The sequence below is a fragment of the Mycteria americana genome, chromosome 3 (assembly GCF_035582795.1).
Source record: "Mycteria americana isolate JAX WOST 10 ecotype Jacksonville Zoo and Gardens chromosome 3, USCA_MyAme_1.0, whole genome shotgun sequence".
Lineage (NCBI taxonomy): Eukaryota > Metazoa > Chordata > Aves > Ciconiiformes > Ciconiidae > Mycteria > Mycteria americana.
Window position 1 is genome coordinate 105,607,705 of NC_134367.1, and position 14,531 is coordinate 105,622,235.

A 14,531-nucleotide genomic window follows, 5' to 3' on the forward strand; every position below is an offset into this window, starting at 1 on the left:
GACATACAACATTCAAAAAAAGTAATTCTCATCATTTCAAAATCTCCCTGAGCTTTTGAAAGATGAGATTCATAGTTAGACTAGGTCTGCTGAGTCATACTCCTCTGTCTTCATGAAGGATCTTTGAATTTACTGTGCCCCTATCCAGGTCAGTGCTGCACAAAAATCTCAGTGGAATATATCTGTCTCTTTCTCTGGGGGATACTGTCCTCTCTTCCCCTCTGCAGAAAGTTAAAGTATTTTTCTTCCATGACATATAGAGCTGTAATGGAAATGTTAAGATGGGTACAAATGGCAGATGAATGACACCATCTTGGTATGGAAGCACCAGAAAGAACAGCAGAAGGACTGTAAGGCTGATGGCACCTAGATAAGCAGGTCATCAAGATCTTAGGGCATGTACACGCCACTTCTCAGGGAACCAGGAAAACAAAGGAGATCCTAAAACAAGGGTCAGCCAATATTCAGACTAAGCAAAGACTCAAGCCTCTGATAGGGGGGATAAAGGACAGTGAGCAGTTCCTAACTTACAGAGGTGGTACAGGATGGAGAAACAAAAACTTCAATCACTTTCATCTCCTAAAGGACACAAAAGAATCCATTCAGTACTAGCACATGGCCACCAAACCAAGAACCCTCAAGCCATGGTAAGGATTTCAAAGCCAATGTCACTTGCCTTTCATGTCAACCCAGGGAGCCCTGGCTGGGCCACCAGGATACAAGCGCACTAGCGTCTAAATCCTGGACAGGCAATTTAGACACATCTTGACACTTACAAGTATGTGAGTATGAGAGACAGAGAGAGAGAAAGAAAACAGTTTTGTGTTACAATAAAATCACCTTCCCCTCCTATAAAAGTCTCAGCAGGGAGCTCTGCTACACTGCTGACACAAATTTGGAGCATTGTTCCAACAGTAATTTCTCTTTGAGTACACAGAATACTCACCATTACAGGGTATATTTCTTATCTTTTAAACAAAGCTCTCTGAACATCGGCTGCACCCAAAATCATTCATTCGTATCACTTCCTAACTTCATTTACGTCATAGTCGAAGGGGAGAAACACTACTACTAACAAAACGTTTATGGAAACAGTTTATATTTAACTCCTCAGTTCTTTTTAGAAAATATACAAATACATATTTCTGGGTTGAAAAGGGCATTACACCTCATTTGGGTTATTTATCCAAAAATATTTGGCTTGCTTAAGAGATTTCCCTTCTCCTCTACCCTCTGCTCCAAGGATCAGCAATAAAGCTCAAAGTCCTTTGCTGAAAACTGGTGTAACTCAGATGACCTTATGCTCCTCTCTTCAGAATACTGAACTTCTGCAGAATAGACAAAGATGCTGACGCTTTAAAAGTCTTAGGAAGGTAGCAAAAGTGAAACAACAAAAAAAGCAAAATGCCTACAGCACCTGGTACTGTATTTTCTGACTGATTTCCAGCCAAGTACTAAACAAGCCTAATACTGACTGGCATCTGAAATCAGGCAAAAGATGGTGCATTTGAATATATGTAGCAGTATAGATTAAAAAAAATATATATATACTTACATACATACATGTGTGTGTGTAAAATTATAATATATAGTAACTATACATTATATATGTTATACGCTGTATTGATGAAATGTATATCTTTTGTATTATATGTATTGTATATATGATATATTTTTAAATTTGCACATGCTAACTGTCTAGTAAAAAGGCTTGCAACATGTTTCTAAAAGGTAATGATCCTTCTTGCCCCCCCCCCCGGTTTTATTTTGGTTCTTGCTTAGATTAGAAAGCTTCAAGATACAATTTTCAACCCATTTCTTACATGTTTTGCATGATTAGTAGTAAGGCTGAATGATTGGCTTTTGTACTTAAGTTTGGCCTCTCTTCTAAGCTTCAGAACAAGTTGCACTCTCGGAGATCATAAAGAATTCTTTCACATTCACTAGATAGTTCAAAACAATGTGTTATATCAGTACCTTCTTCCACTCTTCACGTCAATGTTCTGTAATTCTACTGACAATAGCCCCCCAAAACACAAGCATGTAAAGTTTCAAAAGTCTAGCTCAAAAATAATAGAGGAATGAATTGTGTCATATTCCTCAATGTCTGAAATCTGATAAAACTGACAGATGACCTTTTGGCAATCTTCAATCGAAAGGTCAGATTTGGGATCTTTTATATACTCAGCAGCTCATAATAAATGAGTATAACAAATTAAAAGATTCTATCTCATTGGACATAGAAATGAATTGCGTCAGGATGTTACCTGTTCAAAGCATCTGTATTATGCAGATAATACCCACTCATACCTAGGAAGCTGGAGACAGTTGACAGAGTCTGGTTTTTCCAGAGATCCATTGTTATCCATCCCAAAAATACTGCAATTTTTAGCAAAATACTGCCAGTCTTCCCAGTTTAGATCATCTCTTTTTTTCCTTTCAATTCTTATTGCTTCAGGGTGTGGGCTAAAGAACTGCAGTATAATATAGAATACCTACAAGAGGATAACAAATTTATAAACTGATATTAATGGCTAAGTGGTAAAACAATGAGAATATAAACTTTTTTTTTCATTGTGACAATATAGTCTGCTTTACCACTCACAGACAGAAGAAGAACCAATATTTCAGTCCACACATTCCCAATTAAAAACAAAGATAACTTTTTTCATTAAACAAGTTCTTTGTTCTCTCAGACATTATTACACAACAACTGAACTGTTGCATTGGAACTCCACTTTTTCTTGATGACCATTTGAAAATGAAGTTGAAATTTACAAAAGTGGAGTTAAAAGGGAGCAACCTATTTCTAAATATTGGTGTCTTCACACAGGATATCCACTCTGGTATATCTATTCTATATTACTGCTTGTTACAACAGCCAAGGCACATCAAAAGAGAATGACAAAAACCATAATGCATTCTGTTGCCTTTTGCATTGTTTCATGCTGATAAAGGAAGTTTTCTTCCTGGTCCCCTAAGGATAATGTCTTAAAGCATAAAGGTTTGAATTTTCTCAAAACTATAATGAAATGTCTACAAAAATCCTTTCCTAGTTTTGATTTAATAAATATAAATGTAATCTTCTCATTACCTGATACTGTCCATTTTGTAAATCTATTGTGATAGAAACACCATGATCCAGACCTGCAGTATTAGCAAACACAGATGAAATCCAGGTGGTCCCAATGTCATCATCATTGATGTAATACAGAGGATGAGCTTCTGCATCCAACCTCAGCACTCTGTCATTAGTGGTATCATCTGCACCATTAGGGATGCAGTACCTCTGTATCAATGGGTGTACCCGAGGATGACTTCCAGGACAGCGGCACTCAGACTGGGTATGAAGATGAGGAAATTTTCCAGAGAATACCTCCAAAATGTCTCTGTCACAGCATATAAAAAAGTAATTACATACATGATAAAAAAGGACAAGTGCCACTTTGTGCCTCTAGGCTCATAGATTAAACAAAATTCAGCTTAGATTACAGTAGAAGCCCTAAAGGCCTGGTTTCATCTCACATAAACAGGGCAATCAGCTAGGAATCAGGCCACCCAGGATTCCTACTTAATCAATGGTAAGTAGCAGGCAACTTCAGAAGGTTTCTGTGAAGAAGCACTCTGGAGTTGCTTTCATTGCTCCACAGACATACATGGGGTCAAGGGAAATGAACTCCTTGTTGGGGTGTCTAAAGCTAGGTAGGATCAATCCAGCCCTAGATGCAAGATGAAGAACTCTTAACATTCTATTAACGCGTCATGTCTGACTCCAATCAGTGATCTGGACACTGTTCTTAAGCATACTATAGCATTGGCATATTGCCTGCAACCACAGATGAGTTGAATATTTGCACTCAAATCCTCCAAAATGAGCAGCTTGAGCAATATCACGTTGCATCTTAGAAAACCTGGATAGAAATATTTTCACTTTTAACTAAGTTTAATACAAATGCCCACTTTTTTAGCTGCCCCAGTCTGTGATCATTCTAGTTGCTTCTTACAGCCCATGTCAAGACCATTGAGTCATTTTAGTTCCCTCTGACATCAGCAACTGAAATAGATACATAGATAGGTAGGTAGGTAGGCAAGCAGATAGATATATGAACGACATGGGCAGGTTACCTAAACCTTTATCTGCTCATCTCTAGCATAAAAGAGGGATATTGTGAGCCTAGAAGATACTGAATTTTTAAATTAAAAAACTCTTACTTTTCCCATTTTCCTACTCTATCAGTAAGAACATAATTTTTGTATACTTATTAAACAAATAAATACTTGCAAGCTGCCACTACAAATTCCACAGCACTCAAAGTTACAGGACCTCTTAGATAGCCATAGACTTAAATTAATTGATATGCAGGCAAGACTTCCCCTCGCAGTTTATCCCAGATAATCATTTTGGACCAAGTTATTTGTGGATATAAAACTATATCTACAAAGGACATCATTAGGTCACTACACCTTGTAAAATACCTTATCTTTCCATTTTTAAACTATTCATTTCACTGACTTAAATTGTAGTTCAAAGGATTTGACAAGCATTGCTCTGAAAGAATACAACCAACATGATTTTCATATAACTTGGAATTCAGATTCATATTAATACTTTAAATTCACAGGAGCTCAATTCATCGTAATGTCCTGCAGACAGCTGAGCTCCTAGGAAACTGCTCTACATCTTATTGAAAGACTATCATTAAGTAGCCTTAAGGTCTGCAGTCACGAGTGTCATTGCGTGTAGCCTACCCAGAAGCACCACACAGACAAATAGGACCTGACTACTTCTGGTCAGCTTGAATTGACTAGATTAATCCAGCATGAGCTGGATAACAAAGGTAACATGTCTTTGTAATGCGCTAGGAAGGGAGGCTGGAGGGCAACAGAAATTGCAGTGGCAACCGTAATTTGGCCTCAGGGATGGAGGAAGTCAAAGCAATTGCCCAGGGCTATGTGGGTTGAGCTAGCAAAGTCACTGGCAGCTTATGGTGACAATCTAATGTAGAAAGCAATGAACAGTTAAGGCAATAGCACCTCGGGATAGGGGTGTGTGCATGGAGTGGGGGGAGCATCAAGACTACCTGACATGGACGTCTGATACCATGGGAAAGCTGAAACCAGAGGAACAGAACTGCTAAGCACAGGAGCCAAGCTCACAGCCACGAAGCCAGCATGCTGACCAGTTGGAGTGCCTGTCCTCTTCACTTGGATCACTAGTATTAAAGTGGTCTAAACTGGACTGGTCCACTATGCTCCCTTCCTCTCCCCACAGTTTACATGGAGATCTGGGAAAGCTTGGCAAGTCTCATCCAGCAGGACTAAGCTTATCAGCACACACTAATATGTCAGAATTATGATGAGTTGATAACACCTAGATAGTTTAGAAGCACTGAAATCTAGCAACTGGATCTACTCTCTGCAAGAACACTTACTAAGGTTCTAACAGGGACAACAATAACAAGGAAAGCACACATTTATTATTGAGTGTTGAGTTTCACTACATATATAGTACATACATTACTACATATACTAGCTATATTTAAGCAACAGTTCAAAAGCAAAACATTAAGTGGTTGAATTTATTTTAACTCGAGATTTTTTAGATTAAAAGTAATCTTTGAAATGAGGTTCAGTAAACTGCATCATCATAAGCAATCATCTAAAGGAGACATCAGAAAAGCACTACACTTTGGGAAATAAGCATATTGTTATTTATTCTTTCTTCTCACCACACTCCTTTTTTTTTTTTTTTTTACAAAAATAAAGGTTCTTTACCTGTTTGTAAGTGCCACTGGGTAAAATCGAAAATCTTGCATTCTTCCAATAAATTGCTCTAAACCTAAGAAAATATGCTGTAAGTAATCTATTGAGCAGAAGGCAGCTTTACACTGCATGAGAGCACCTTTAATTCAGTGCTTAGAGATCTCTCTTGCACAATTACCCCTCCTGAATGAAACCATCTTGGACCTGGACAAAACTATACAGGGCAGTGACTTAATTTTTTTTATAAAAAAGAATGATTTATAATAACTTTATAAGAACATTTTGTACCTATCTCTTTTCTGATTATAGAGGTGGCACAAGGATCGGCTCATTAGACAGAAGTAATGAGCCAGTCCATGTGCCACCTCTAATTAGAGAAGAGATACAGTAGGTACAACTGTACCTATCAATTTATACAATAAAGATAAAAAGCATTTAAAATATTCCTTGCTTTTATACATTTATTAGTTATCCAGTATTCAGAATCAAAATCACAGCAAAACACATTTCCAAATACAAGCTTTAAGAAATGGAGCACAGAATGACTTTCTTGCCCAAGAGCACAATAAGGTTGTTTAAGTGACATATAGTTATATTTAGGAGTTAGCTTCAAATTCTGCATGTTCCTGAAGAGCAATAGTCAGTGTTCCTACATCTGCAGAGCCAAGAATTTGTGGAGAGCAACAAAACATCCCCCAGCTGTTCTACAATGATCATGTCATGCTGTAGTACATATAAAATTCTAGATGTAGATGAAGAGTAACACTATCGGGCATTACTAGAGGCTGAGGGGTTCTCATTCTGCTAGTGGTTTACGTGAGTATCGATAGAACTGAAGAACATGAACAGCCAGAAATCTTCAGCTCTATTCCTGACTCTGGAGAGGAGTGTAGTCTAGCAGCCATGCACAATCCCATCCTGAAATAGTTTCATATATTTACTCAGAAAAACTATGATCCTAAATGAATGGAATGTGTCAATTTACAGACCTACGTTTTGGAGAATGCAGGAAAACCTACCTGTATGCAGTACCACACAGAATAAGTTATGAACCTACAGTATCACCTACAAACTTCTATCTTTCAGCCAATCTTCTGAGAAAGCTAATTGTACAATAGGAATTTTCTCCTGCAGGAAGATATTACTTCTCAGCATATAGATAACTTAAAATGACTCACGCACATTTTTTAACATGGTGCACATCTTATTTTCAATATTCCAGTGCATTCCACTAAAATACTTCAAGATTTACCTGTGAAACTTTGTCCGATTTGCAGTGTACCATCAGCATCAGTATCTGCAACTGTTCCCTCAAGAATCCTTGAATCAAAAGGTGTGTTGTCATCTTCCCAGCCATTCAAGAAGAAACTAATTCTGCTGTGATGCACCTATAGAATCAATGCAAACGGGCAAACACATGCTTCATTATGCAATCACTGATTTCTCTATATGTTGCATCTATCACTGATTAACCATTAACATTACTTCGACCAACTTGCTGCATGTCTTTATTTTTGGTGTCCACTGAAAGTAGATATGTCTTTTCCATCCATCCGTTCACAATCCAGTTAATAAGATCATCACTCAGATGCAGAGAGTATAACATTTCTACAGTGGTTAAATCAAAGAATAATCTACGGTACAGTGATCTGGCAGGGAGGAGAAAGAGAGAAAAAGGAGAAGGGTCTGTTTCACAAGGTACAAGGCTGGTTACAGCTACTTCACCACTTCAGGCCATGGGCACATGTTATAGCTGTCAGAGCTCTTCTCATACACATCAGCTCATACAGGCCTCAAGGGGCTATCTACCATACTCAGGATAACCAAATGCAGCACGTTTCAGCCAGGCCTCTAACACCCCTCCAAAACGCCTCCCTAAGCCCAGCATGTTTCTTTCTACAAGGGCTGAAGGGAACGGTATAGGAACTGGCTACATCTGCTTTACACCCAGTGGGTAATTCCCTTACATCAAGGGAACCCTTGGCTAGGAATATGCACTCAGCCAGCACCCCGGGGTACTGTGTTCTGCAAGCGTTCCCTTCCCTGCCAATTCATTTTAAATTTGAGCTAACGTTCATAGAAATACTTTATGGCATTCTCCCAGCTCCACAAAGTCACAAGATGCTGAGCTTTTACAAAGTACTTTTTTGCATTAAAAATCCTCATGTTTAGGTTACATAAAATTAGAAGTTTAATAACATGGGAGTGCCTTTCAGCCTTACGTTTGATGAAATTCAATACTCATTTAAAAACTACAGGCACATACAAATGAAAACTAGAGGCATCGTGGCTATAGTCAGCTTCCCATTAATGAAGTTAATTATAGAAATTAAGTTCAACTTATTCAAAACTTTTGAACTCTGTTGAATTGTTTACTGAATAAACTTATCTCCTTTATTTCAGAAAGTGATTTAGTTGCAAAACTGAAATTACTTGATTTTTAGCAATATTTAGCTTGCATAAGGCTTATTTCACATAAGAGCTTCGTAGCCTTCAGATTTTGAAACATTGTTTTGTTGTTGCCAATTTACAGAGCGTTATTTCCATTTTGCAGATATGGATGCCTGGCGAATCGTGTCTACAGAGGCCAAATAAAACTAGAGTGCTTTATCCTGTCTTGATACCCGTGCTAATCAAAAGAAAATAAACCTGGAATAATTGCTTCCATAAGAACAATATATACGTGAGGACAAACAGGAGGTTTACAAGCCAGAATAATTTGTTGCAAAGAGGAAAGCCAGAACCTGAAAAAATATCAGTTTGAAAACCACAATATAAGCACTCACAATGCTATTCCACCAATAAAGTCTTTCAAATTTCAGACCAAGATAAACAGACACAATTATCTATAAATCTGAGCTCAGATGATCAGCATCAGTGCCTCAGGCAACATGAGTCTATCAGTATTTTACGAAAGAAAATATGAAATGAGATGGAGACTTTTGTTTGGATTTTTTTTTTAATTTAGGCTTCACACAAAATTGTACAGATGAATTTTTCTCCTTAAACTGCACTTTGAAACATACCAATGCATGCTGAGCTTTATTGCCATTTCCAGATTCAGTCAATATTTCCCAAATTTAGACAGGAATATTTATTGCCCTTCCACTGATGGAAATTTGAAGGCTATTATCATAATTACTAAGCCTTGAGATTTGTTCAAAAAGTTATTGCATATGAGTTTCACCACTCAAAATACATCTCTCCATTTTAAATTATCTTTTGTGTTGACACATCAATGACCTAAATACAATAGTTTTTTATTTAGTTTTAATTCAAAGCCCTCTATAACATCTGATGCCCTATTTGCAAGAGCCTAAGTATATGTGTATACGGTGGTTACATTGCATTTTTTTTCTGCATCACATTTTTTACAGCCTGTTACTGTCATTTGGTGTTTGACTGTTATCATCATAAAAGATACAGGCTTTTCTACTTTGTTATTTGTAGCATTATCTCATGTTTTACAACATCTTTGCACAACATGCCCGCACATGAAATATAACTAGTGAAAAGTTCTCAGTGGTATTAATGCATAAAAAAAAGAATGTGGTTCCATCTCTACTGTCTTTACCCAGCCAAAAGCTGATGAACAGCCAATTTTCCTTTATCACATTAGCACAGCCATGAGGGAAACACATTTGTTCTAGTCAGCTACACTAAAGATACTATTACCAATCTAACATATACATGTTTTATATCAGCAGTATTCTCAGAGTATGAGGGAGCCAACAATATATTAACACTAGCATGACAGTTTATTTAAGAAAAGAAAATTGTCTCTGTAGAGGGACAGAAGTTAGAAATGTATGGCTAAAGCTCAGTGTCACTGGTCTAATAAAGGTAATAATTCTTAAGCTTTCTTTATAGCAGGTAACACTCCTGTGGCAGCTCTGTCATATCATTCAAATAAAAATGTTGTCTTTTACAAGTTTAAGAGTACCTTTATTTTTAGTCAGATATGAAGCATGTTTCCGCTTTGCTGTTTTCACTGTAAAACATTTGTAAGTGGAATTCAGAAATGGGCGCGCTCACCCCCATCAGCTCCTTGCAAACTTACCGTCTCAGCTGCAGCTTCTATCGGACCCGATTCTGCCTCCCCCAGTGGTAAGCAGAATGCTCGCCTTCATGCACCCCTACTAAAATCAGTGGGACTATTTATGACTTGAGTGACAGAACTGGGCCCTAAATGACCAGGTGTTTTTACCTGTTGAAAATAGGTGAGTAACGACAATTTTACATCTCCCTCCCCCCTCCCCCCCCACCAATCTCTTTGTATTAAATAGGATTTAGAATAGTTGGGTTTAATATAGCACATCCCCAAGGTAGCCCTAAGCACTTTACAATGCTGAATTGGATATCAGTAGTGCAGTGACTGTGTAAGGCAAAGGCAGCAGTCATTATGCATTTGGCAGTAGCTCAATGTAATGATCCCCCTGCTGGTTATTAAAGGGGGTATGAATATCTGACATGGGAGGAAAATGTAGGAGGAAAACCATGTGTGGTATAAAAAAATCCCAGCGGCTCTCCACTGTGGGAGGAGAGGAATGTCTCAAAGTTTGGTGTCAGTTTAGACTAAGCTAAATACGAAGGAAGGCTGGCACCGAATAGGCTGTTTGATGTGGTTATTTAAGGTCTCCTGACCGTTAGCATTACATTGCTTACAATACCGCAGAAATAAAAGATGAATTTCACTCCTGACTAGGACACTAGGTTTATTCCCCTGTTGTCTTTGTTAATAACCTTCTATGGGAATTTGCCCCAAGAGAGTAACAGGAGATGGGTAGGAAAGGCTGGCCTCATGGTTGTGCAGAGCACAGGACAAGAAGCCTGGGACATCAGCACTCTAATCCCAGCTCTGAAGCCATCTCTCCCTCCCGTGCTTCCCCATCTGTCAAATACTTAGCAAATCACCTCACAGGGAGGTGGCAGGGATTAGTTACTAAGATAAATTCACTCTGCAACTACATTAGCCTCTGCCAATACCAATTCCAAGCAATGGAAAATCCATTTGATGGTGAACTGAGATGGTGAAAGATATCCACAATCTTTCCTCTAATAGCATTCTTGTTATGATCCAGAAGAGTTTCAAAGATGAGAGGTGCTGGGCCAATGAGCTGATAGGCAAGTTCCTTCAGTGGATCCCAAATGAAGCTCTTATGGTCCTCAGTCACAAGCAAATTGCCCATCAGAGCCAGCAATACCAAATCCAACCACTTCCTACCTACGAAAAATTCCCTACCCTATGGGTCACTGTAGTGCAGAACGAACAAGGACACACTGAAGGACAAGCTACTGCTTATAAAATGAGATAGGGACAGAAAAGGCATTACAACTGCTTATTTTCTCACCTAAAGATCTGTGCTACTCAGACCCTAACCATGAAAACATAACAACAAAATTTAACATGAATTTTGCCACCTGGTTTGGATCAGGCAGAGCTGCCATCTAAACAAAAGCCAGTATTTTCATGTATTAACTGCTAACAGAAACTTCCACTATATTGCAGTAACCGGTGTGGCAAAAAAGCAGCAGCACAACCAAATACTGCACTTCAGAGCAGTTGTACTGGCTAGGACTGAGGGACTAACTATAGCAAAAAGCAGAAGCAGGGGAGCATATAGAAGCATGGTAAGCACATATGATGCTGCTCCTGAATACTCTTTCAGCCTCAAACCACCAGCAGCTCAGAGACTTCATCAGCCAGCCACGGTTCTATACATTTAGTAGCTTTCCATGGATTTCTTTTGCATGATTTTTTATAGCTGCTCCTTGAATGCAAAAAACTTGTACTTCCCCCAAAGGCACCCACTGTATAGACTGATTCAAGAATAACATGGATTTTCTTTCTCTCTTTTTTTTTTTTTAAACCTTGAACTGTAGTGTTATTTACAGGTATAATGTAATAATAAATATATAAATAAATACTATAATAGGTATAAACTTATTTGTATATAGGTATAATAAAAATATTTAATATTTCAACAAAAATTATCAATATGCTTTTCAAAAAAAGCCTAGTATTCCTCTTCATTAACACAGAGGCAGAACACATTTTGGGTATCAAGTAAAAGGCACAGTTGTATTGATTGCCCTTTTTTGAGCTACAATGGCACTTTCCAAGCCAAAGCCAATTTGGGGGAATTCTGAGACCCCAATCCACAAAGTTTTGGCTTTCAGGTAATAACACGCACATGTATTACATCACAACATACATGTGTGATATCTGGCACATTTAAGCAACACACACTTTTCTTCACACACATTAATCATCCCGCCAAAATGTCCTGTTACATATACATAAAGGCAACTGAGACAACTTTAGTCTCTTCCATGTAGAACGGAATTGCATCACTTCAGCCAAAATAAATGAAATTAATTCTTCTTCAGTGGATACTATGATCTTTTTGCATCAGTAAGATTTTTCCATTAAAAATAAGTCCTAATATTAATAGTATCCACATACCTCATGCAAAATTATTTGTAATAAATAAGATAGGAAGGAGAGACATGGAAAAGGATCCTTTATGTTCCATTAAAAATAATAAAGAATACCTAAATAGATCACAGCAGAGCTCAAGATCACTAACCAGAGATCAAAACTCCACTGCACTAAACGACATACAACCAACAGATGCAGTAGTCTCTTCCCCAAATGTTTTAGAATTTACAATTATTATATGTTTCAAAGACATACCTGTTTTTTTAGTAAGTACAATCTTTCCCTTTAGGTTATCTTTCCTATCCCAATATTTAATAGCATGGGAAAGATTTATTAAAATATTACAGATAAATTAAGGGGAGTTATTTCAAGACAACATTAATCTCTGCTACTGGTTAAATATACATTCTTTTTACTCTTATTCATCATAGCTTCTTGTAAGAATAAAATACAATTTAATCTTAAAGTTTCTTCTCATCATCTATTGTTCTAATAACTAGATCACAGTGTCTGGCAAGACAGAGGAAGAAAGCAGATGGATTTCTTCCCAGATTTGCAGGCCATAAATGAGGAGTTCCACAATAGAGAGAACTCTGGCACCAAAAGTGAAAGAAAAAGATCTTTTCCAGTCATTCAAGCCAAATTATACCAACCCTGGCCTATTTAGTTATCCAGCCAACTCAGTGATGGCAAACACTTCAACTGTAACTTCAGCTCTTAAGGCTATTTATACCATTGAGGGAAGTCTCAGATGGCAGGGGCAGGAATGACCAACACATATAAAACAAGGACAAGGACCAAAAATTCATCTTCAGATAAATACTAGGAAATGGAATACATTCCAGTACGTGTAATTGACAACACTGTTTTTAAATAAGGTGAAAAAGAACCAGTTCAGGGATCCATGATATGTACCAGACAGTGAACAAGATTCTTCCAAATATCAGGTATCTGCAAACTAAAATTTAAAAAAAAAAAGGGGGGGCCAAGCTAATTTTTAAGTTAAAATGCAAATTTCGCTAGCTGCAAACGCAAGCTAAATTTAAAAATCAAATACAAACTAAAACATAAAGCCTGTTTCTCAAATATGAGAAAACAAGCAAATTCTCCTCCAAATAAGTGAACAAAAAATAAACTGTAAGAAAACTCAAACAAGTCTGTATTAGTTTATCCTTTAAATAAGCTCTATTTGCACAGCAAGAAGTTTCTCAGAGATAGAAATAATTTTATTATTATAAAGAAGGTGATACACAATATGAACAATTTTAAAGTGCTTTATGAAGAGCAATTAGGTAGCTATACAATTTACCTGTAAGGCATAAAAAAAAAGATGTTCCATTTATTTTCCAGATCAGCAAACTGGCAGAAATGACCCCTCCCCTTAGTTGCTATAAAAGCGAAAACAACTCCAGAATCAATAAAGTTACACAGGCTTTACAGAGATGTAAATGAAAGCAGAAGTTAGCATAAATGATTTGCTTAATCATTCAGAAATAATGAGGAATCAGCGATTATGAGAAACCAGGAGAAGTTGCGACTCATCCAGCTCAAAAATTACTACACAACGTACCGTTACAATTGCGTACCACCACTTAATTCGGTATGGTTCTTATAAAAGTTCCTACCTAAACATAGCTTGTTATCTGTTAAAATAACCAAGATTCAGAAAACCTTTTTTTCTTCTAAACGTATTGCAGATTTCTTGCATCAGGAACTTTTTCAATGAGTTCATTCTATAGAAACAGACAGTGTATTAACACATTTTCTCCCAAGGTGAGAAAACAGATTAAGGTTATGACCAAAATGACAGGCCTGTGGCTTCCTTGAATACTTTAATAGAGTCAACAAATCAACAGTGGTCACTGATGACAACAGATGAGGGAAGACAATAGATGGAAGGAGGGGAATTAGTGATGCTGCTATAATGGTCTAATCAGAAACTTGAGCATAAAAATCTTTTTCACCTTCAACCTGCCTAAATATGCTCTTTTTGCCTGCTCATATAAAGATATACAGCATATTCTACCACTGGGGGACATGTGGGTTCGCATCTCTACTCTGCAAAAGCAGGTGTGAAACAGAAGCGTAACAGTTAATGAAAGATACAGTAAAAGGGTTTTTGCATATCAAAGAGATGAGATGCACACAGGTATGTATTTTAGTATTTTCTTGCATAATTGCAAATCTTGCTGAGGTTCCAGTTACAAAGGCTTCCACACAGCTTTAATATTTCGTAAGTGAATTTCTGTAAAGAGGAAAGGTCAGCGACATGGACTTAAGCAACACAAAGTGGACGAATGGAATTTTGAGGAAAAAAAATAGGATT

At 37.4% G+C, this 14,531-nt stretch overlaps 1 protein-coding gene across 1 annotated transcript in view; it reads right to left on the reverse strand.

Moving 5' to 3' along the window:
- Window positions 1–14,531, reverse strand: part of USH2A (usherin) — a 396,442-nt gene that overhangs the window by 353,784 nt on the left and 28,127 nt on the right. Inside the window, exons 3-6 of the mRNA XM_075496427.1 lie at window positions 7,016–7,151; window positions 5,776–5,839; window positions 3,095–3,389; window positions 2,311–2,495 (exon numbers count right to left, since the gene is read on the reverse strand). Of these exons, the coding sequence (XP_075352542.1) occupies window positions 2,311–2,495; window positions 3,095–3,389; window positions 5,776–5,839; window positions 7,016–7,151 (680 nt within the window). The remainder of the gene's footprint in view (window positions 1–2,310; window positions 2,496–3,094; window positions 3,390–5,775; window positions 5,840–7,015; window positions 7,152–14,531) is intronic.